General features: G+C 54.4%; 2 protein-coding genes and 1 non-coding gene across 4 annotated transcripts; 1 reads left to right on the top strand and 2 right to left on the bottom strand.

Moving 5' to 3' along the window:
- The first annotated feature begins 10411 nt into the window (after window positions 1-10411).
- On the top strand, window positions 10412-14524 carry TMEM101 (transmembrane protein 101). The gene is made up of 4 exons (XM_027625606.2): window positions 10412-10737; window positions 11038-11218; window positions 12076-12222; window positions 12999-14524. Exons 1-4 carry the CDS (start codon window positions 10601-10603, stop codon window positions 13305-13307), a joined length of 774 nt encoding a protein of 257 aa, XP_027481407.1. The 5' UTR covers window positions 10412-10600; the 3' UTR covers window positions 13308-14524.
- A 192-nt stretch (window positions 14525-14716) lies between these two features.
- Window positions 14717-19147, bottom strand: NAGS (N-acetylglutamate synthase). Of its 2 annotated transcripts, XM_027625601.2 has the most exons (7): window positions 18629-19146; window positions 17794-18068; window positions 17468-17681; window positions 17016-17196; window positions 16510-16681; window positions 16229-16411; window positions 14717-15594 (listed from the first exon to the last, which is right to left on the bottom strand). In XM_027625601.2, the coding sequence occupies exons 1-7, from the start codon at window positions 19052-19054 to the stop codon at window positions 15441-15443; spliced, it is 1605 nt and encodes a 534-aa protein (XP_027481402.1). In that variant the 5' UTR covers window positions 19055-19146; the 3' UTR covers window positions 14717-15440. The 2 variants fall into 2 exon arrangements, with proteins under 2 accessions (XP_027481402.1, XP_027481403.1); XM_027625602.2 differs by lacking the exon at window positions 16229-16411 and having other exon boundaries at window positions 18629-19147.
- A 556-nt stretch (window positions 19148-19703) lies between these two features.
- LOC113908374 lies at window positions 19704-19851 on the bottom strand. The gene has a single exon (XR_003515447.1). It is a non-coding gene; the product is annotated as a small nucleolar RNA SNORA61 (small nucleolar RNA).
- Window positions 19852-22237: the final 2386 nt, after the last annotated feature.

Below are 22237 nucleotides of genomic sequence, written 5' to 3'. Positions count from 1 at the left end.
CTGCAGTCGTGGGGAATTGCTTTGATTATAATAGGAGAACCACTCCTTTTACAGAAGGAGAGTGGGTTCCACAGGGCTGAGTGACTTGTCCCGACAACCACTGCTACCTGTGGTGGCAGAGCTGGAACAAAACCCCAGGCTTAAATCCACCTGGGGGCTCCTGATGCTCTCTGACTTCCCAGACTGATGGCATGTATGCTGCTCACTTGTTTGCCAGGTGCAGGATGGGACATAGACCAGGGGAGAGTGGCAGAAATGGGCCACTAGATTAGAAGAACACGAACTATTGAAGAGTGTGGTGCGGAGGGCTCGCATCTCTGAGGACACATGTACAGGTAGCTCTGCAGTGTCTCCCTCCCCCAGGACACACAGACCTCTCCACCCCCCAGCACCCGATGACCTCCCTCCCTGTGGCCACATGCCTTTGGGTTTGCTGTTGTGGTGAAGATGCAGTCATTAGGGTATAAGTAGCATTCCCACAGTGAGTGATACTGAGTCTGTGCTGTGAAGAGCTTCTTGTTGCTTTGAAAATTGCTCAGACGCTGCAGTATTCGGTCAGGGGCTCCAGCCTGGAACCAGTGATTCAGGGTAAAGGCTCCTTTATATTTTTGAAGTTAAGAATACGTGTGTTGCAATCTGTTCTTCCACAAGACCTAGTTAGTAAAGGAAGTTGTAGAGATCTTCCAGTCCTACACAGGGATAGAAGCTCCTGTCTTGTTGACATGGGGGACACGGTGGTGAGAACGTATGAGGCTAGGACCTGCGATGTGCAGGGTGAGTAGTGGCAGGGTCAGGTCTGGGAACTGGGATTGGTCATCTGGCTTGGAGGATGGTCGTTGTTTACATGGTGGGTTTGCTTTCTCATCGCTGCTGGAGGCTGCTCATGCCATAGAATTGTCCTTTGAGAAACTTGAAATCATCAGCATGTACTGCCTAAACTTAAGGGGTTGGACATAATAGCACCAGGTACCTTATGGGGGAGAGAAGGATGGCATCTGCTGGTCATAGACTGCTGCTGGCTAGTGAAGTTTCTTTTTTTTTTTTTAATTTTAATTTTAATTTTTTTTTTTAAAGATTTTATTTCTTTATTTGACAGAGAGAGACACAGTGAGAGAGGGAACACAAGCAGGGGGAGTGGGAGAGGGAGAAGCAGGCCTCCCGCCGAGCAGGGAGCCCGATGCGGGGCTCAATCCCAGGACCCCGGGATCATGACCTGAGCCGAAGGCAGATGTTCAACGACTGAGCCACCCACACGCCCCGTAATAAAGTTTCCTAACGAGTTTATTCTTTTTTATTATAAAAGCCTTAGTGGCTCATTAGAGAAATCTAGAAAATAAGGCAAATGTTTCCCGCTTCCACCCCCGATTGCGAACATCTTTCATATCCTCTAGATTCTAAAACATTTCTTTCTCCCCACCCCTTGCACTTCTGACAATGCAGTGTACTTCACAATGTCAGATGAAACTTGCCAACTGGTTGCCTCATCCCCAGCTCACGAAGTGCACTCTAATCTTAGCATCTTAGAATTGTTACATAGAAGTGGTATGGGGCTGGGTGATCTCTCAGATCACTCCCAGCCCATCTTATTTTATCTTGTCTGCCTTATCCTACAATGCCTTGCTTCAAAGCCACCTGTGAAGCCATCCTCAACAAAGTGGAAAGCGATTCCTAGAATTTTCTGTTATCACTCATGTCATGCGGCATGTAGGCCTTACATTATAGTTATTGTTTAGGTTTTCCTTGAGTGATCTGATGGGAGGCTGCAAGGCAGGGATAATGACTTACTCATTTTTGTATTATTCCCTAGCACCCAGCTGTTGAGTATGACTAAAGGTAGAAGTTTGAAAGTTACCAGTTTAATAACTAGATGAGTTGCCTGAGTCAAGATGAAAAGCAATCCAGGACGGAGTGGGATTTGAGGAAAGCTTGAGGTTAAGCTTAGAGGACAAGGGATCAGTAAAGGACATGGGAGATGAAGAGCAAGGTGGGGGCAATGGGGCTCTCCTTCAGGTTTCTTGAGAGCATACTTTGGCAGCTGGGACCAACCCTGGTTGGGTTGTGGCCTCCCTGTCCCATTTTCCTGTCATTTTCAACTTTGTTGAAAAGTCTAAAGGGGAACTAAATCTCTTCCTGAACTGGTAAAGTAAGGTGAGGGTGAGGCATATTTCTAGTGACTTCTCAGCTAACCTCTCCATTAACCCTTATGCTGACTCCCACAGTTAGTTTTAGTGGAGGGACTAACAAGAGGCTTCTTTTTGAATCTGGCCCCCTTTATTCTGGTCTCTGTCTTAGTTTCAAGGAGCTGCTCATGCTCACTGTGGGGAGGTACGTGTACTGCTCTGCAGAGAATATTCTGGGATGGTCCCTTGAGATGTCATGTAAGCTGAAATCTGAACAAGGTGCCAGCCAAGAGTGCTTGGATAGGGGGAACAGCAGGTGCTAAGTTGAGAGTGCTAAGAGCTTGGGGTGTTTAGGAACTACTAAAAGATAGGTGGCTGAAGCCTCATGAACAGGAGCCGGATCATGCAGGGCCTTGTTGCCATTGTAGGGACTGGAATCTCTTCTTGGCACAGTGGGGAGCAGTTCAAGGGTCGGAAGCTGTCGAGGGCTTTAGTCTGTCAGGGGGCAAAGGTGGAAACAGACCGCTGCATTCTGAGGCTGTTGCGGTCATCTAGGCAGGACGTGGTGGTGACATGAATGACTTCACAACTGATAGGGCTTGCTGATGGAGAAGGTTTGAGGCCGAGGTGGTGAGGGGGAGAGGAACCGAGAGCGGCTTCCATGTGGATGGCGAACAATGAGAGAGGAAGAGGTTTGTGGAAAAATTGAGAGTCTTATTTTGCCATGTTTGTCTTACCCATGAAGCCCTGAAGAGCAGATGGCAGCTGGGCAGGTGGATGACAAGCCTGGCGTTCAGCAGGGAGGACTGGGCTGGAGCTGGATGTTTAGGAGTCACTACCTCATCGTGAACTCCAGAAGATGGGAGATGAGATCCATGGCCACAGAAGATGTTTTGGCCTCTGATGGGAGGGGGGGCCTTTCTTCCACTATAAAGAGGAAGGAAAGAGAAGACCATACAGTTGCTGGTGGTGAGTTCATAGATTTGACGGGGAGGTGAGGGTGAAGGAGTATGTGTCCAGTGGTTCAGTAAATGGGAGAAATGGCATGGTTGCTGAGGTCCAAACTTGTGCATTGGGGGTGTAACCAGATGCCCATTTTGTGACTTTGTGGTAGTCCCATCAAGTGACTGAGGTGCAGATGCAGAAGGTGGAGAGCTGGGTGCAACCAAGGGTGTTCATCAGGTTGTGCGCTGTAGAGGGAGAAGGGAGTTCGGCCGCAGATATCTGCAAGGGAGTGATTATAGTAATGGACCCTTCACCCCTACAGGTGGAGGCTGTCCTCAGATACACTTTGGTTTTTGTTCAGATTGGCCTTTCTGAAAGTGTCCTGCTGTCATCCTCGTGTCCTGGCTATGGGAAGGATAAGCCAGAAGTCAGCATGTGAACAGTGTGCAAAATAGAGGATGTTTCCAGGGCCAGGGATGGCCCAGGTGGTATCAGAAGCTCAGCACAGATATCCTGACTTAGAAATACCAGGAATGTTGCAGCTCATAGGGAATAGTCCAGCCTTCCAGTTTATAATTTTCTTTTTAAAGATTTTATTTATGGGCGCCTGTGTGGCTTAGATGGTTAAGTGTCTGCCTTCGGCTCAGGTCATGATCCCAGGGTCCTGGGATTGAGCCCCACATCGGGCTCCTGGCTCAGCAGGGAGCCTGCTTCTCCCTCTCCCTCTGCCTCTCTCCCTGCTCATGCTCTCTTTCTCTCTCTGTATCTCAAATGAATAAATAAAATCTTTAAAAAATAAGGATTTTATTTATTTATTTGACAGAGACACAGCGAGAGAGGGAACACAAGCAGGGGTGGGGTGAGAGAGGGAGAAGCAGGCTCTTGCTGAGCAGAGCCCCTGACAAGGGACTTGATCCCAGGACCCTGGGATCAAATGACCTGAGCCGAAGGCAGATACTTAGCAACTAAGCCACCCAGCACTCCTATAATTTTTTTTTTTTTTTTAAGATTTTATCTATCTGAGGGGCACCTGGGTGGCTCAGCTGGTTAAGCGTCTGCCTTCGGCTCAGGTCATGATCCCAGGGTCCTGGGATCGAGTCCCATGTTGGACTCTGCCCAGTGGGAAGCTTGCTTCTCCCTCTGCCTGCTACTCTGCCTGCTTGTGCTCTCTCTCTCTGTCAAATAAATAAAATCTTAAAAAAAAAAAGATTTTATCTATTTGAGAGAGAGTGAGAAAGAGAGCACGGGTGGGGGGAGGGCAGAGGGGAAAGCAGGGAGCCCAACCCGGGGCTCTAATCCCAAGACCCCGGAATCATTACCTAAGCTGAAGGCAGACGCTTAACCAGCTGAGCCACCCAGGCACCTCTGTCTTCCAGTTTAAACATCCTCTCTCCAGCATCCTCGACAGACTCTCTCTACTTGAACACTTTTATTGATGGGGAACTCACTGCTTTGAGAAACATGTGGTGCTGTGTCCTTTTGCCCTCTAAGCTGCAGCTCATTTCTAGAGCTGTGGCTAGAGCTGAAGTCTCCAGGACGCTAGTCCTTGCTCTTGAGGATGTTTCCTTTCCTCGCAGCCTCCGGATGAGGGGCACACAGATGTGCCTGGGAGCTGTCTTGTCTTCTCCAGTGAAATGGGTTTTTTCAGCTAACTATTCCAGCCTATTAAGAGCTTTTAAAAAATCTCGATTCTATAATATAGTAGTTATCCATCCCAATGTTGTATTAATTCCAATTTATATAAACTGTCTTCTGTGTTTTCATTATCCCAAGGAATGTGATAGAGACTTTAATAAGATCCAGATGTTTATGATAGTCATCTAGTTACCCTATCAAAAAGGGAATTGAAGTTGTTTGACTATAACTTATTTTTGGTGTGCTCATGCAGGCCCTTGGTGGTCACTGTATTCTAGGTAACTGCTTATACAACATGTTCAGTGAACCTTTCTGAATTTTGTTAACTGTTGTTACACTTGTCTGACTTTTGAAAATTGGAACTTTTGATGAGCTCAAGTCTCTGGCAACCTTCAGTTTATAATATTTTCTCAAAGATTATTATCATTCTTAATTTAAAAAAATTTTTTTGAAAGATTTATTGGAAAGAGAAAGGGTGAGAGATAGATCATGAGCAGGGGGCAGAGGGAGAGGAGGGTGCAGAGGGAGAGGGAGAAGCAGACTTCCCGCTGAGCAGGGAGCCCAATGTGGGACTCGATCCCAGGACCCTGGGATCATGACCTGAGTTGAAGGCAGACGTTTAACCGACTGAGCCACCCAGGCATCCATTAAAGATTATTATAATTTTTTTAAAAACATTTTATTTTTTTAAGTAATCTCAACACCCAGTGTGGGGTTGAACTCACAACCCCAAGATCATGAGTCACACGCTCCAGCGACTGAGCTAGCCAGGCACCCCTCAAAGATTATTGACAGTGATTTTTCAAATTTTTCACTATAATTTCGTTCAACCAGATCACTTGAACTAATTCAAAGGGGCTCACATCTGATTGATGATGGCTCAGCTGCTTTTCCCATTTTGGAGATAATCTGTGTGATTCACCCGTAGACCTCAACTTCTTTGAGAGGTGTTTGGCTGGTATTTGGGACAGTCTTTGGGCACTGTGGTTTGGTGGTTAAGAGCATGGCTGGATTCAGACGGGTCTAGGTAATGTCAGATTTCATCTCTGCCACTGATGAGCAGTATGAGTTGGCAGCCTCTCTATCCTTGCCAGGCATTAGTTTCCTCTGTAAAATAAGTGTCTCAGTTGAGGATTAAATGAAGCCTTTAATGAGATGCCTGGCCCTTGGTAACCTTCTCTTCAATATGGCCATTATGATTCTCTTAAGAGTTTGTTGGGTGGGGCTAGTGAGCACACTAGGGAACCTAGAAAGAAACTTGTTTGGTTGGCCTCCTAGGGCATGGCAGAAGTGCTGGGTATAGACACCCTGTCCCCAGACCCCTCTGTTTCAGAAAGCAATGCTGGACACTCTTCAAAGGCCAGAACGGAGTATTTTGACCTTTGGCCTAGTGAGAACAAGAGAGTATTTCCCTCCTTTGTGTCCAGAGAAGACCTAGGTGAATTTTAGTTGACGGCAGATTTCTTAGACAGGCAGTATAGAATGAAAGAGAAGATACCTGGCTCCTTTTGGACTTGTGGATGTGAGGTGTGGTAAGTTGAGGCCTCCAAGGGGCCTCAGGCTGCCATCTTGACAAGTGATAGACCAGGGTGTGGGGCTCAAAGGGAGAGGGCCATGGTGTGAGGAGTAAGGAGTGGTGTGCTTAGGCAGGGCAGGATCCTGCTCCCCTGGTTATAATTACGGCCACAAGGCCTTGGAGATGTCCTCAAACTGTCCCACCCACCCTGCCCCCCATCCCCACCCTCAGTGCTATGGCTTCTCTAAGAGCTGATCTTTTGGGGCAGGAGGCCAGGAGGGCAGGTAACTAGAGCTGAGATTCTTTTCACTGCTATTCCTGGGCTGGGGCTGTACTTGGCAGGTGGTGCCAGGAATACCGGTGAGTCTGTTGAACTTCTGACCTCAGTGGCCAGATTAGGCCAGGATCTAGCCAAGGTTGTGTCCTCTTGCAGAACAGGGACTCTGCAAGTGTTGGCTGCTTGAGTGACCCAGGGAATGTGTAGGGGCAGGAGAAGGCAGAGTTGCTCCTGGGCTATGTGGGAAATAAGTGGAGATGGGTACGAGTGAGAGGAAAGAAGGGGTGCTGGGGTTTAAAAGACCATCTTCCCTGATTGCTTTTCTTTTTTCTTTTTTTTTTTTTAAGATTTTATTTAGTCATTTGACAGCGAGAGAGGGAACACAAGCAGGGGGAGTGGGAGAGGGAGCAGAGCAGGGAGCCCGATGTGGGGCTCGATCCCAGGACTCTAGGATCATGACCTGAGCCACCCAGGCGCCCCTTCCCTGATTGCTCTTCATCCTAGTAGGCGTAAGGGAATGAGAGGTGGCTGGGGTGGGGGATCAAAATGCTGGGGTCTTGGGCTGCGACGGCTCTTGCCAGAGCCTTGGTAGCAGGTTAAATTATGGGCGATGGAGGTGTCTATAAGACCATGTTGGGAGACATGGCAAATGGTGAGACCCCTGAATGGTATCTGTTTTTCCTCTCCCTAGCCCGCCCACACTTCCCCAGAGCCCTGGGTGGAGGAGTGAGGCACGAAGCTCTGTGCATCTGTGCCTGCCTGATGCAGGCCTGAGGCCATCGTCATACCAGCCCCTCATGGGGCAGGGGGGGCAGGTGTGGCCACTCCTCCCTCACAGTGGCCGTGGCCTTACTTGGGAATCTGACGGCAGTGCTCCCAGCACTGTGCACCTGTCCAGCTGCAGGAAGTGTGGTGGACTGGGGGGGCCTCCACCCACTCAGCCTCCTTCTCAGGCTCTCTGGCAGAGTGGCTCTTGGAGCTGAGCCACAATAATCCGAGTTGCCTGCCACATGGCTCCTTCCAGGGCCCGTGGGGACTGTGGGTGCTGCTGCTTTCTCACAGTGCCCTGTGGGATCTGACTGGAGGAGCCCTGGGGGGCCTGGGTTTCCTGGAGCGGTTGCACCTCAGCCACCACCAGCTGGCCTGCTGCCTCTGGACTTCTTCACCGCCCTGGGCTCTGTGCTCCTCCTGGATCTTTCTCACAACCTGCTTATCACCCTGGACCCCTGCAGCCTGTGGGGCCTGGGGAACCTGGAGCAGTTCGACCTGAGTTCCAACTGGCTGACCAAGCTGGGCACAGCCAGGCTTGGGTGCCTCTTCTGTCTACACTGGCTCTTGCTGGCTAGAAACTGCTACGTGTGGCCTGGCCACCATGCCAGGCCTGGAGGTCCTCTCTGGCTGGGAATGACATCAGTGAGCTGGAGGCTGAGGTTTCGGCGGCCTTGTTGGCGCTGGGCATCCTCTCTCTTGTAGACAACTTGTTGCCACATTGAATTTCAAGGTGACTGCAGATATCTGGATGGTGGGCATGTGGCTGCTGCTGGCCAGTAACACCTGGGTGCAAGACTGCGAACTGCAGTGGGCCTTTGGGAAGCCTGGACCACCTGTGGCACTTGTGGGTGCCAACCTGGGCAACCTGACTTGTCCTGCCCTCAGCTGTTGGGGGGGGGGGGGTTGCTGAGCAATGTGGAGGCCCGGCTCTGCCTGTCTGAGAGCTACTGTGCAGGGTATCCTGGGCACCATGCTGGTCACTGTGGCTGTGGTCGTGGCAGAGTGCAAGCGCAGGCGGGGCTCCAGAGGAGCTGGGGAAGGAGAGCAGATAGAGATGTGGACGGCAGGTAGAGATGTAGACGACAAAAAGGGCTGTTCTTCAGAAGTCTTTCCAGCTGAGTTGTCACCCTGGGCAGGAATGGGGGTGGGGGACAAATGGCTGTGTTCCTCTGGCAGGGCCTCTGACCCTCCCACTCACCTATTCTCTGACCTAGCACAATGCCAGCATCTCTCCCAACCCTAGAAAGAGATTTGGCCCTTAGTATTTCTCAACAACCTTCTGGGGACTAGGGCAGTAGAAGGCAGAGACTGAAGACCAGAGGGAATTAGGGTGGGATGGGTACCAAGGGAAGCTTCATGAATCCCAGTCTCCTGCCCCTCCCCACGTGTGTCCCTGGCCGCTGCTGTTGCTAAAGTCCTGAGGATGGTGGGATGGGGTAGGGGTATTGCTCCTGTGGGCACAACCCAGCCAGGCTCCTACAACTATTTTATGGGCGTACACCGTCCCAGTTCCGGTCCTCCTCAACACCTTAGCTCTTTCCTGAGGGCTGTGCATTCTTGTCACATTTGAATTGGGAATCGGTTGAAGAGATGGCAAAATAAAGCCAATTGAAAATTTGATTCTGTACTATGTGCCTGTGGAAAACTTACCTCATGTGGTTGTGACTGGTGTGTGGGGGGAGGTAGACAGAATGGCCTTTAATCCAGGTTTTTTCTCATTCCCTTCATCTGGACATTCCTTTCCCCCACCCTCACCCCAGCATATATGTACACAATCCCATTTCCTAGATTTTGCATGGAGATATCTTTCTCTCATGTTTCTGTTATGCCCAGGCTTTATCCCAGTGACTATGAAAAATAAGATGTGAGAGGTGTTTTGTGTAGCTTTTACTGGCTGAGTGGGAATTTTTAATTCACTTGAGGCTCCTCTCCCCACCCCAGGGAACGGGAAGCAAACAGACCTGAATTAAATAGCCTGGTGGGAAGGCTTGTGGAGTCTTAACTTCAATATTGGAAGATGAATTTGTGTTTTGCCAGGTGGTAGGGGCTGCAGGAAGATAGTGGCAATCCTGGAGTGCCCAGAACTTTCACCCACTTATTGAACAAATAATTACAGAATACCTACTCTGAATGAGACCTAGTGGCAACATCTTTTGTTCATTTCTCTATTTATTTTTTAAAGATTTTATTTATTTGACAGAGACAGCAAGAGAGGGAACACAAGCAGGGGGAGTGGGAGAGGGAGAAGCAGGCTTCCCACTGAGCAGGGAGCCCGATGCGGGGCTCGATCCCAGGACCCTGGGATCATGACCTGCGCCGAAGGCAGACGCTTAACGACTGAGCCACCCAGGCGCCCCTCATTTCTCTATTTAGCATGTATTTCCTGAATGCATCCCATACACTATGCTGTGAGGATATAATAGTAAACAAACCAGACACTGTCCTTGCCCTCATGAAGCTCACAATCTAGGGTTAATCTGGTTGTTAACAAAGAATCTAAAATACATAATTACCATTGTGCTGAGGGATTCAAAGGAAGGGTACCTGATGTTAGAGAAACATAAAATAGGGGAGCTAAGAATTAACAAGGAGGCCAAAGAAGAAGCTGGGGAGGCCAGTTTGAAGCCTGCTGTAGTTAAACCAACAGAAGATGGTAGTTAGCCGGAGCATTGGAGCTGGAGAGGATAGACTGATTTGAGATGTCCCATGTGTCCACATCAGATCTTGCTCTTCTCTCAAGGGACAGAGGGAAGACAGACCCAGACCAAACTTCTCTACAAGTGACTTAGCCAAGAGAACACCTTACTCTGAAATTAAACAGAAGTAGAGAGATTTTGTGTGTGTGTGTGTGTGTGTGTGTTTACACTATTTATCCCCTACTATGAGCTGGTACCAACACTGCCACATTTAAACCTCTTAACAACGCTGTGAGGTACATGTCCTCTCCATTTTACAGATGCGTCTTAGAAAGTGCAGGCCCAAAGTCCGTTAGGGTTGCAGTTAGAATTGGAGCCCAGGTTTAGCAGCAAAGACTAGTTCGCCCACGGTTCTGATAACCTGAACCCACTGTTTCTTCCTCTAGTCTAGTTTTCAATTTTGGAGCCACGAGGAGGGATCCTTAAGTCCCTGAGCAGAGGGAAAGGCTGAACTCCGCAGCTGGAACACATCCTTCAGGCCGGAACTAGAGAGCGAGAGCATTGTTTCCCGTCGGAAGGGAAAAGTGATGCTCCTGCCCCCCACCCCCGCCGCTTCGCGACACCCGGAAGTTGCGTGTTCGCATCCCGGCGCCGGCCTCCCTGTCGGGGGTGAAGCCGCAGCGGACTGCCCTTCCCCAAGATGGCGACGAAGATGGGTTCGCGACGGTGGATGCTGCAGCTGATCATGCAGCTGGGTTCGGTGTTGCTCACACGCTGCCCCTTCTGGGGCTGCTTCAGCCAGCTCATGCTGTACGCTGAGAGGGCCGAAGCTCGCCGGTGAGCGGGCCCACGCGGCCGCCAAGCGCGGTGGGGGCGGTACGGCCCGTCCCAAGAACGGGGGTGCGGTGAGGTGGGGAAGAAGGTGGGACCCTTGGGCTGGGGAGGAGTTAGGACCTTGGGCTTGTTAGGGGCTCTGGTCTGGGGCAAGGTGGGCATCGAGCGTAGTGCAGGGGTCCTGGCCGTGAGAAGGGCCTCCGGTTCAGGGGAGCCATGGAGCTTGTGGGAACTCAAGGGATCGCAAGGGCCTTCTCCCGCTTCATTCTGTCCTCGTTGCTTCTTCCCCTATCCGGCTCGCAGGAAGCCCGACATCCCAGTGCCCTACTTGTACTTCGACTTGGGGGCGGCCGTGCTGTGCGCCAGCTTCATGTCTTTTGGAGTGAAGCGGCGCTGGTTCGCGCTGGGGGCCGCCCTTCAGCTGGCTATTAGCACCTACGCCGCCTACATCGGGGGCTACGTCCACTACGGGGACTGGCTGAAGGTGAGCACCTCGGCCCAAGGCGGGACTTCGCTAGGGGGATGGGGAGCCCGAGGCCAGTGCCCTGTGCGGCGCCGCAGTTGGGAAATGCATGGTGCTAGCCAGGTGCATAGTGTGAAGCCCGGGAAGGCAGAACCCCCAGGCTTGTGGAGATTATTACAGACTGCAAGGATGAAAGGACCTTAGAGACCACACAAGACTGCCTTTCAGAGTGTGAAAACTGAGGTCCGAAGGCGAGAAACAGACTTTCCCAAGGTCACACTACAGTTAGCATTGCAGGTGAGACCAGAACCCTTTAAACCATTAGTTTAGTAATGTCAGACTGTAGGGCTAAAGGGACCTTGGAGAGTACCGGTTCCAACCATCTGATCTTATGAAATTTAATTAATTTAGTGCAGCATGTAAACGTGAAAGTGCCAGAACCTGTGCCAGGTGCTGCAAGCTTGTAGATAATCCTGGACAAAGGCAGGGACTGTCAGTCCAGTCGGGGAGGCAGATGTGTGAACAGCTACCAGACAGTGGGATCGATGGTTTTTTCATGGGACAGACTATATAGCAGAAAGAACACTGGGATTCGAGTCTGTACACTTGGAGGTGCAGAGGGGGCAACTCTTGGTGTCTGGGTTCTGCCACTTTCTGTAGGACCTTGGACATTTTTAGTAACCCCTCTGGGCCTCAGTTTCCACTTCTGATAAAAAGAGTTCTCTATCGCTGCTGCACCTGCCCACCACACTTGGAAATTGTAAGAGGGTTCATCAGATGGAATGGGATGTATAGAGATGGGCACTTCTGTGCTCTGGACAGCCAGGAGAAATGTGGTGGCTGCAGTTCCTGACTGGGGTCCCCTCACCTTGGTCCAGGTCCGTATGTACTCGCGCACAGTTGCTATCATCGGCGGCTTTCTTGTGCTGGCCAGCGGTGCTGGGGAGCTGTACCGCCGGAAACCCCGCAGCCGCTCCCTCCAGTCCACCGGCCAGGTGTTCCTGGGCATCTACCTCATCTGCGTGGTAGGTTGGGGGGCTGTTGGCTGGAAGTGCTTGCCTGGGAGTGAAGTAGAACCCAGGGAGGTGGGCAGAATAAGGCCTTGCATGTAGTTCCTGACGGTCTGCCTCCTGGGAACTGCCCCAGCCAGCTTTGGGGCCTCAGAGGCCCTTCAAGTGCCTGAGACCTGGCTGAGAGTCCCTTCTTCCAGCACTATTGCCACCAGGGAGAGAAGAGTTTGGATGGACCATTCAGTCCCAAGCCTGAGAGGAGAACAAGGTGGACTGGTCCTCTCATGGCTCCAGCCCCCAGAGGACTGAGAGAGGGGGCAAAGGAGAGGTTTGGTGGGGTTCAGACCCCAGATGGGGCTCTATCGCTTAGAGTCAGTGGGGGTTGCCTAGGGTAGCAAGTTATGGTACTCCCTAGTGGAGGACCTAGGCCAAGCCAGTGTGGATGGGGACCTGGACAGGCTCCAGGTCACTTGGCTTCATCTTAGTTACTGGGCACCATATCCCATGTGCAGAGCTCTGTATTCAGAGGTGAGAGCCCCAGTCTGGCAGTGGAGACACACTTCTGCCCTCCTGAGCCCCGAAGGTGAGGAGAGCCAGGCCCTAACTCCATGAGCTCCCTAGTCTGGGGGCGGGGGGAGATGCAGGCCCTCCTCTCCAAGAGCCCCAACTCTGAGCCGGGAGTCAGAAGCCCACCTTGCAGAGGCAGACTTGCAGGTGCCATCTCAGGGGCAGCCATCCCCAGACAGGCTCCTCAGCCCGCCGGAGAGACTTAGAGGATGGTGTGTCTTTAGGCCTACTCACTGCAGCACAGCAAGGAGGACCGGCTGGCCTATCTGAACCATCTCCCGGGAGGGGAGCTCATGATCCAGCTGTTCTTCGTGCTGTATGGCGTCCTGGCCCTGGCCTTCCTGTCAGGCTACTACGTGACGCTGGCTGCCCAGATCCTGGCCATACTGCTGCCCCCAGTCATGCTGCTCATTGATGGCAATGTTGCCTACTGGCACAACACACGGCGCGTTGAGTTCTGGAACCAGATGAAGCTCCTTGGAGAGAGTGTGGGCATCTTCGGGGCCGCCGTCATCCTGGCCACTGATGGCTGAGTGGCATGGCAAGAGGCTGAGATGGGCGCAGGGAGGCACCGAGGGCCACCCTGCCTTCCTCCTTGCTGGCCCAGTTTCTTTATGCTTTCTGCTCTGTTGGTTTGGTTCTTTGCTGTTTGTATATGTGTTGGTAAGAGGCAGGTCTCTTCCCCGGTGCCTGGGCTCAGCCCTTGGGGGGGTGGGAGCCCTGATGATGATGCCTTACCGGGGTTTTTCCTGTTCGTTAGTAGGAGACCTGAGGCCAACTGCTCCCTGGGTCTCCTGTCTCAGAGAAGGGAGTAAGGCAGGGCTCGGGTGGGGGTACTGAGAGTGGGAGACAGAGAAAGGAAGACCATGAACTGGAAGTGAGCAAATGTGAAAAACTCCTTTTTGAACCTGGCAAGTGCAGCTAGGCTCTATAGTGCTTTTTGGAGACTGAGAGTGAGTATGTGTGTTGACGCGGGGATTGGGCTGGGAGGAGCCGAGAGGCCGGGCACCACAGAAGTCACGTGAGTTCTCAGGGTATCCCAGGGGCAGAAGAAGCACTAGCTGTCGCCCCACCTTGAAAGCAGAGCAGGCCCCAGTCTGGGGGTGCAGGGGTAGGGTAGGCAGTGGCCAACTTCCTGTCTCCTGCCTTCTGTTTCCAGCTCTATGGTTGGCCTGGTTGGGGTGAGTGCCCTCCCAAACACCAGACCACACAGTCCTCCAAAAATAAACATTTTATATAGACATTTGGCTTTGCTTCTATGTTCTCCCCACAGGGCATGTTGCCATTGGCTGGGATTGATCTTGGGTTTCTTGAAAGACCACATCTGGTTAAGCCCCACTTTGGTCCTCCCGTGATCTCTGCCCTGTTCTGAGAGTTCCCACAGGCCTTTGGCTCTCTAGTCAAGATCCTCCCTGCAGTCTGCTTTTGATCCGTCCCCTCAGTCCGTGTGTCATAGCTTGTCTTTTCCTCCCCTTTTATCCTCCTGGTTTCTTTTGAAGAAATCTTTGGTGAGGGCAGCTAGAGGGTGGGGGGGACTGACATTAAGTGTCCACTATGAGGATTCTACATCTTACAGATGAGGAAATGGAAGCTCAGAGAAGGCGAGCAGCTTACCTCAAGGCACAGAGCAAATGTAGCCACAGCTGGATTCCAGGTTGGGCCTATCTAATGCCCACACACAGTGGTGCACTCTGTCACCCCTCTCCTAAGGGAAGTCAGAGGCTGCTCCTGGGGTTTGGTTCTGTCGTGGCCCCGTTGTGCCACGATGGTCCTCTCTGTACTTGTCCATGCGCCTCCTGATTGAAAGTAGTCAAGCGACCAGTATGGGGGCCTGGCACATTGTGGGGGTCAAAAATGCAGAATGAAACCTCTGGCTTTGGACTCCTGCCGGCTGAGGTGTTCTGTTTCCACAAATGGAGACAGCCTCCAGCAGGATCGAGGGGAAAACATCCAAGTCTGGGCCTTGCTTGGAAAGAGAGCTGGAGCTGCCTTTGGTCTGGTCTGTGGGATGGAGGGGAGCCCCTCTGGAGGGCTGCTGACACCCAGGTGAGGGAGACAGTGACAGCATTCATCTTGGGGGCACTCCATCTCATTTAGCTCTTCTCTTCCCTCTGGGAGCCCCCTGGTTCTCCAACCCTCAAGATCTTGCTCCCAGAAGGTCACTGCTCATTCCTTTCAAGTGTGAGCTGACTCTCAGACAAGTATTTGTGTTTTAATCAAGGCCTCCTGAAAATTTGTAAGACCCAAAGGAATTAAAATAAGTGCTGGAATATCAAGCAAATGGGGGTGATATTTTGGGCAAGGGAGCCTCAAAACAGAGGCCACAGAAATTGGCCACCTTTAGGGTTATCCCTGAGTAGAGCCCTGGAAGGCAAGCCCCCCACCCTCACCTCCCATATCTCTAGACTGAAAATTGAAGGCCCCCGGTTATAGCTTTGGAGCCAGTGGTGAGGGTGGGGGAGGGCTGTCTGGGTCACACCCTTCTTCCTGTGCTTGTCCCCACTTGGGCGCCCCCCTCTGGGCAGAGTAGAGTGGGAGCTGCTTCCTCTGCACATCACTTAGCCGTCAAGCCTGGTCCAGCCTGTGGCTGCCTGGGATCACCTCCCGCAGGCATGGCTTTTGGTTCACCCTGGTTGTCCCAGGGCCTGCAGGGTGGGCGGTGAGGGTCAGCTGCCAGGGTCAGAAGCTGGTTTGCAGAAAGAGTCCGGCAGCCCCTTGGCATGGTTGACCAGCTCATAAGAGTCCCGGATATCAGCCAGGCCAAACCAGAAGAAGATCCACTGCTTGTTGGAGAAGCTGCCATCACTGTGTTTGAAGTACCTGGTGGGGGGAAGGGGGCAGCTTTTAGGGCAAGGCCAGTGCTCACTCCTCACTGGTTATTTTGAGGACCTACTACATGCTAGACACCCTGATATTACTGGTTTCATCCTTACAGCAGCAGCCAGGTGTCTGGTGGTGGCTTGCTCTTTTCCCAGAGAAGCAGCTAAGGCTCAGAGAAGTTAGTTGACCTGCCAGAGTCCCAAAGCTAGGAAGGTTAGACTGAGGATGTCCTTTGCTCTCTGTGCCTCCAGGGGAGGGGTTCTTGTTCACCTCTTGGTCCCCACAGAGCTGGATGAGGGGATAGTTGCAGAAGGGAAGAGAAAGGAGAGAATGTTTCGCTGGAGATGCAGTGGGCCTGGGGTCAGCGCTTGGCAACTGGGCCTGGAATAGAACCTGGAGGGTCAGGATTTTTGAGGACTCTGGGAGAGTTCAGGAGTGTCTTCAAGGAATCCACTGCCATGGGGCAGAGCATGTTTAAGTGTGCTCTGCTTCTGGGGAAATCTCAGACTCCGTGGGTGGTCTGCTTCCTGGGGAATGTGGGGCCACACTGAGTGGGGCCTTTTTCTTGGGGGAAGCCGGGCCTTCCGGGGGTGTGGCTTTGGAGACCTGGGGCTGGGGTGGGAGCGGGACCTACCAGGGATTGATGGGGTTGGTGACCCGGGAGCGCCAGAAAAGCGTCTGCAGGTCCCGCCGCAGGCACTCCCACAGCATCTGGCCCGAGCCTTGGCCCTGGCGGCTGGAGCTCACCACAAACTTGTCTAGATATGGGGTGCCCCCCAGTACGGGCTCCGTGGTCAGAATGGCAGCCGCATTGTACCTGGCGCAGCAGGGGAGAGGCAGGCTGGGACCTCTCCTTGGCCCCAACCTGCCCAACTCTGTCCCTTGGTCCCTGCCTTCCAGGGCCCGCAGGCTCACCCCTCAGAGACGTAGACAGAGTGCAGCCGCGGGCGCAGCGAGGCCAAGTAGTCGTCTCGCAGCTTCTTGCCGAAGCTGGCGTTGACCAGGTTCACCAGGCGGCCCTGGTCCAGGCTGTCCAGGCTGCGCACCCGCAGCATCCGATCGGCGTTCTTGAACAGGGTCCCGGACCCTGGGGGTGGCATGGAGGAGGAGGGGTTAGTTTAGCCCAAGAGCCAGGTCCCATCCGTTCCTGCATTTGCCCTGCCTGGTGGGGGGTCCAGATACGACAGGGGCCGGGGGGGGGGGCAGTGACCCTCTTTGTAAGATCTTCACAATGAAGTGATTTCTGTGGTCGGCATAGATATGTACATGATTTTCACACAGGGAGATGCTTTCCCCTGGCAGTTTGTCCCTCAGCTTCCGTCCATCGTCCGGAGTCCCACCTACTTCCCCTAGACCCGCCTCCCTCCTCCGAAACCGGGTCTCGCTGGTCTCCGCCCCCCGCCCCCAGGCGCGGCCCTCACCCTTGTTGCTGAAGAGCTCGGTGAGCAGCGTGCTGGCGGCGGTGATGGCAGCCGAGGAGTGGTGCGGCAGGCGGCTGAGCACGTCCACGATGAGCCGCACCTGCTGCCGCGCCTTAGTGCTCACCCACTCGGCGTTGGTCACCAGGTCCAGATCGGCGGGCAAGTTCACCTTACTCAGGACCTGCGTCCAGGCGGCAGGGGGTGAGCCTCTGGCCTGCAGCCTGCCACGAACTGCGCCCCTGCCCCACGGACCCTTCCTCAACCACCCCTTTACCCTCACTTCCTCCCAGAGTCCTCGGCCAGGGAGAGTTCGGATCTGGGCCCCACGCCGCTCCCCACGCACCCGGCTTGAGAATGACTCTGGGGCCCGTCTGGGAGGCGAGCAGGGAGCACGAGAGGGACTCATCCAGGCCCGGAGTCGCGGGAGTGGAGCCCGTAAGGAGGGGACACACCTTTTGACTGCTGTCGTGCAGGCCTCCTGTGTTATTGAGGAAGATGATTTTGGTGGGCTGTAGCGCCTTGGCTAAAGCCGCAGTCACCTCCAGCGAGTCCAGGAGCACAGAGCGGCGGGCGGTCGTCTCCCCAATGGGGCACAGGATGGGGATGCTGCCGGACTCCAGGCACCACTGCAGCAGGTCGGTCTCCACTGAGACGATCCCGCCGTAGCTGTGGGCCAGACGTGGTGCTCAAGAGGGCCCCCTCCAGGCCTGCTGGACTCGGGTAGGGCGCGCGGTGGAGCGGGTCCAAGCACGCTGGGCCAGGCGGGGCCCGCACTAACCTGGCATGTGGGGCTGGCTCCGCGGCTCCCAGCACTGAGCCGCCGCCAAAAAAGGGCACGGCAGTGGCGGCGTTGTGCCGCAGCTCATCCACCAGCACCTTGCAGTTCTGGGCAAGCTGTGCCTTGGCCTCCCAGAAGGAAAGGCAGCCGGAGGGCGCGGTGGGCGCGGGCAGCCCGAGGACTACCAGCGGCTTCATGTCCATGCGCTGCAGGAATGCCAGGGCGAAGGCCAGGCTGGATACGGCCCGACTGCACTTGAGTACCTCCTCGTCCACCTGCGGGGGAGGGCGTGTTCAGGAGGGCCAACGCTGGCTCTGACTCCTGCAGCCTGGCCCCCGGGGCCCTGTCGGTGCCCCTACCGTGCCCAGGAGCAGTCAGGCCCCATTTCTGGCTAAGGGCGCCCACCTGGTCCGCCCTTTGCCCCGTTGGGTCTTGCCATCCCCTTATCTCACATTGGTGTTCCTCCCTCTGTGCCTCCCGGCGACCTTGGACTCTCTGACTTCTTGGGGGGAGGGGTGACCCAGGCGGCTCCTGTCCAGGTTCCCCACTTGCCATCTGAACCCCTAACTGCGCCCATGGTCGGGGTGGGTACTTCTCCAGCGCATCACACTTAGCGGATTAGGGTCCCCGTTCTCCTCGCCTGGGCTGGGCGTGAGACTATTGGAGCAGCGCGCAGCTTCACCCAGTCCCGGGCACTCGTCCGGGCACCGTCGCACCCCTTCCCGCTTCCGCTGTGCAGAGTCCGAAGCCGGTCCCGCCATGCCTGGCGACACGTCGCCGTACAACCCCCATCCATCCCCTCGCTGTGACATGGCCGGCGCCGGGCTCCGCTCACCTCGATGACCGCGAAGGGCTTGTCGGCGGAGTGGTAGCAGGTCTGGAACTGCGTGAGCCAGTGGCGCGCCTCCCCGGGGCTGGCTCCGCACTGGTTCAGAAAGGCCTGGATGTCCCGCTGCACCAGCGAGCGGCCGGCTGGGGGCCCCGGGGAGTCGGGAGGGACCGGGGGCGCGGGGGGCGGCGTCCACTCTGGCTCCTCCGCGGCAGGCGAGTGGGTGTCGTCCTCTGCGCCGTCGGTCCCTTCTCGTGCGGCCTGGGCCGGCGCCCAGGCGGTGCTGAGCCGGCGCCCCGGGCTGGCACCCCTGGCCGCCCGCCGTCGCGCGCTGCCGCTCAGTCTCCGGGCGCCCCCAGTGCCTCGGGGACCGCGCAGCCTTCCTCCCGCAGAGGTGGCCCGTAGGGCCCAGGCCAGCCGCGCCGTCGCCATGACAACCAGACCGGCGGGGGGGCCCCCCCCCCACGAGTGCGCTTCTGTCCGCAGCTCCCGGCTCTGGGGGGCTCTTAACCTGCTGCAAGGCGGGGCTGGGCCAGCCGCGGCGGGGCGCGGACTGGGGGCGCAGAGTCGTCTCTGGGTGCATTTGAGGAGGGACAAGCCATGGGTCGGAGGGCGGGGCCACCAATATACCCCGCCCCCGTGCGGGGGGGACGGAACCCACTAGTGCGGGTCACGAGGCAGAGATAAGTGATGGCGGGGTGTCTTTCATCTGCTGCCAAGGCCGGTTCCAGGAAGGGCTCAGGGGACCCAGGGTGGCTTTGGCGGTCTGCGGGGTTCAGGATGATTAAACGGGAGTGTGAGGAGGGCAAGAGGGGAGAGCAAGTGGCGGTTACCCTGGGACTGAGGGAGGAGACTGCAAGGAGAGGTGGGGAGGAGTAGAAGGAGGGTGGAGGTGTGCCAGCTCTGCTGGAGGGCGGGGAATGCCTCTATCCTATGATCTGAGCTCCAAGAATATTGGAATCGTGAGGTTACCAGGGTTGTCCAAGCTCCAGACCCTGGGTACCACTTTGAAGAATTTTGTCATAGTCTCAAATCACCCCTTATTATTTATTTTATTTTATTTTACTTTTTACTTTTATTACCTTGTTTGAAATTAGGCCATAAGCTATATGCCAGACTATAAGCACTGTGAGGCCAGCTTCGGTGTTCCTTTTCCTCCTTTCCCCAAACATATGCCCCCTTCCACTAAGACCAGCATTCAGATCCAATGGGAAAGGTAACCGGAGGGTAAATCACCCCTTATTAGTATTAAGGTTCTTAAATTTAAAATTTATCCCTATCAAGATTATAACTAGAAAACCAGTATCACTTGCTATCAACAGAAGAAAGCCTTAAGAATAAAGCCAAAACAAAATGTTATTAAGTTCCAGCTGGCTAGTGTTGCCTGCTCTCTTGGTAGCACAGAAGGCTACCAAGTACACAGTGTCAGAAGCACCCTGGCAGCCTGGGAGGCTTTCTCCTGACCTGTGGAATGTCAGGCCCTGTGCAAAGCACTTCACATATAGTAACTCATTGCATCCTCACAATGATGCCAGGATGGGTATTATTATTCTGCCCATTTTATAGATGAGGAAATCGAGGCCCAGAACTATGTGAGGGCCAAGGTCATTGGGCTCATTAACAGTGGGGCTGTTCTTTGAAGCAAAGCAGTTCTGCTTCTGATGCATGCTCTTAAACAAGATTTGAAAAGGACTTGAAAACTTTCCCAGGATGTGATTCACTGTGACTTGATACTGTATCCACCTGCTGCCAGAAAGCGCCCAGTACACTATCCATTGCACACATCCTGCAATCCTGTGCTCCCGTACATGGTGCTGGAGCCCCCCCCCCCCCCCACTCTGTCACTGTAGAGGAGGAAAGCAAGTGTGGAGGAGCAGTGACTTGGCCAAGGTCACACAGCTGGTAGTGTCACGGCCAGATGCTAGGCATCCTAAGTTCTCGCCACTGCTCTTTTCGTCCTTCTCTGCAGTTCTGTGCTCCCTGTGCTGGGAGTCAGGACTCTTGGGGCTCTGCCTGAACGGTGAGCAGTGGCCTGAGCTGCTTCTCTCCTGAGCATCCCAGAGGATGCTGGGTGAGCACACCAACCCCTTCCCAGCATCCCCTGCCAACACACTCAGGCATGCACCAACACGTGTGCACACACAGCACACGCATGCACTATCCCAGGCAGGAGACTCCTGGCAGGGGTTGGGGGAGCTGACCTTTGTGACCTCGTCCACTAACTTTTCCATTTTCCTACTTAGAAATCCTGGGTTCCAGTAGAGAGGGAAGCATGGAAGGTCTGTACCCCCTACTCTGTGGAGTCATCTCTAAGGCCTTCTTTCTCTTCCCAGTTTACTGCGGGCCCACCCCCTACTTCCCTACACTTCCCAGAATCCACCAGAGGAGGTGGTCCTAGCTCCTGGGGGATTAATCATTTTCCAAGCCCCTCAGCGTTCCCACCCTCCCTGGCCCCTCTCCACTCAGGATTCCTCCTTCTCCGTCTCTCTGCCCCAGCTCTGGCCTCTCTTCACTCCTTCTCTCCCAAATGTATGCCTCTCCCAGGCCCTTTCCCCCTCCTGCCAACTCAGGGCCTCTGTGAGGGCAAGGCTGTCTTCTCCCTTCGGACTGGGGCTCCCTGAGGGCAGGGCTGTTTTCTCCCTCCTCAGACCAGGGGCCCACCCATTTCAGTAGCCAACAGCATCAGCCCCATTTTCCCTGGGCTGGTGGGGCAGACAGCGGCTGGGGAGCTGCTTCCCCCTGCTTTGGGCTTTAGCCCAGAGGGCCGTGTCCCCAGGCAGCCAATGGGCCCAGGGATACCCTGGGTAGATGATTAACTCCAGGTCCAGTGACCCTGGGGCCACTGTGTCCCCACTGCCTCTCCCTGGGGGAAGGCCGGCCTCCAGTTGGAGAACTGGCCCTGCTTTGTGGAGGAGATGAGTGTGGGTGTATGAGGTCAACACCCCTACCTGACCCCACCCCTCTGAATTAAAGGCCTGCAGGATCCCTGTGGGTCTGTGGTTCCAGCTTGAATTTTCTTTGTTCCCCTCTGAAGCAGGCCGTCGTTGTGTTTTTCAGAGCAAATCTTTCTTGTTGTCAGTGTGCCCAGAATCAGGATGCTGTCTTCTCACCAGGCCCTGGGTCATGGAGATGCTGGGATCAGACACAACCTTCCAACCCCTCCAGATACTTCCCCTCAGCACAGGCCGCAGCCTTGAGCACAGGAGCTGGTTTGAAGGGCCAAGGCTGTCCCTCCTACTAAAGCCCCCCTCGGCTGCCACTCAGGACAGGTGGGCGTGGAAGTGACAGGAAGCCGGGCAGGTGAGGGGACAGGGGTGACAGCTGACGGTTCCAATCACAGCACCTGAGGGGAGATACACACACACACACACACACACACACACACACACACACACACACACACACACACACAAACTACATACAGAGTTACAAGCAGACACCCCTCCTGAGGTCATACTCATCTACCCACATAGAGGCACAGAGCCATACTCATTCACATGCTGTAATGGTGTCTGCCATGGGCGAAGTGGCCAGTAAACACTGAATGAATGAATGAAGAGAAGACAGAAGGAAAGACGTAGGGCCCTGTGGAAAGGGAAGCCTGGCTCTGTGGAC

This window comes from Zalophus californianus, chromosome 16 (assembly GCF_009762305.2).
Source record: "Zalophus californianus isolate mZalCal1 chromosome 16, mZalCal1.pri.v2, whole genome shotgun sequence".
NCBI lineage: Eukaryota > Metazoa > Chordata > Mammalia > Carnivora > Otariidae > Zalophus > Zalophus californianus.
This window is presented reverse-complemented; position numbering and strand designations above follow the sequence as displayed.

Coding starts and splice junctions, on each gene's coding strand:
- TMEM101 (XM_027625606.2), top strand. CDS start 10,601: ATGGCGACGAAGATGGGTTCGCGACGGTGGATGCTGCAGCTGATCATG. Junction 10,738..11,037: donor GAGAGGGCCGAAGCTCGCCG/GTGAGCGGGCCC, acceptor TCCGGCTCGCAG/GAAGCCCGACATCCCAGTGC. Junction 11,219..12,075: donor ACTACGGGGACTGGCTGAAG/GTGAGCACCTCG, acceptor ACCTTGGTCCAG/GTCCGTATGTACTCGCGCAC.
- NAGS (XM_027625601.2), bottom strand. CDS start 19,054: ATGGCGACGGCGCGGCTGGCCTGGGCCCTACGGGCCACCTCTGCGGGA. Junction 17,682..17,793: donor GAGCCAGCCCCACATGCCAG/GTTAGTGCGGGC, acceptor TCTGGCCCACAG/CTACGGCGGGATCGTCTCAG. Junction 17,197..17,467: donor TGCACGACAGCAGTCAAAAG/GTGTGTCCCCTC, acceptor GCCTGGACGCAG/GTCCTGAGTAAGGTGAACTT.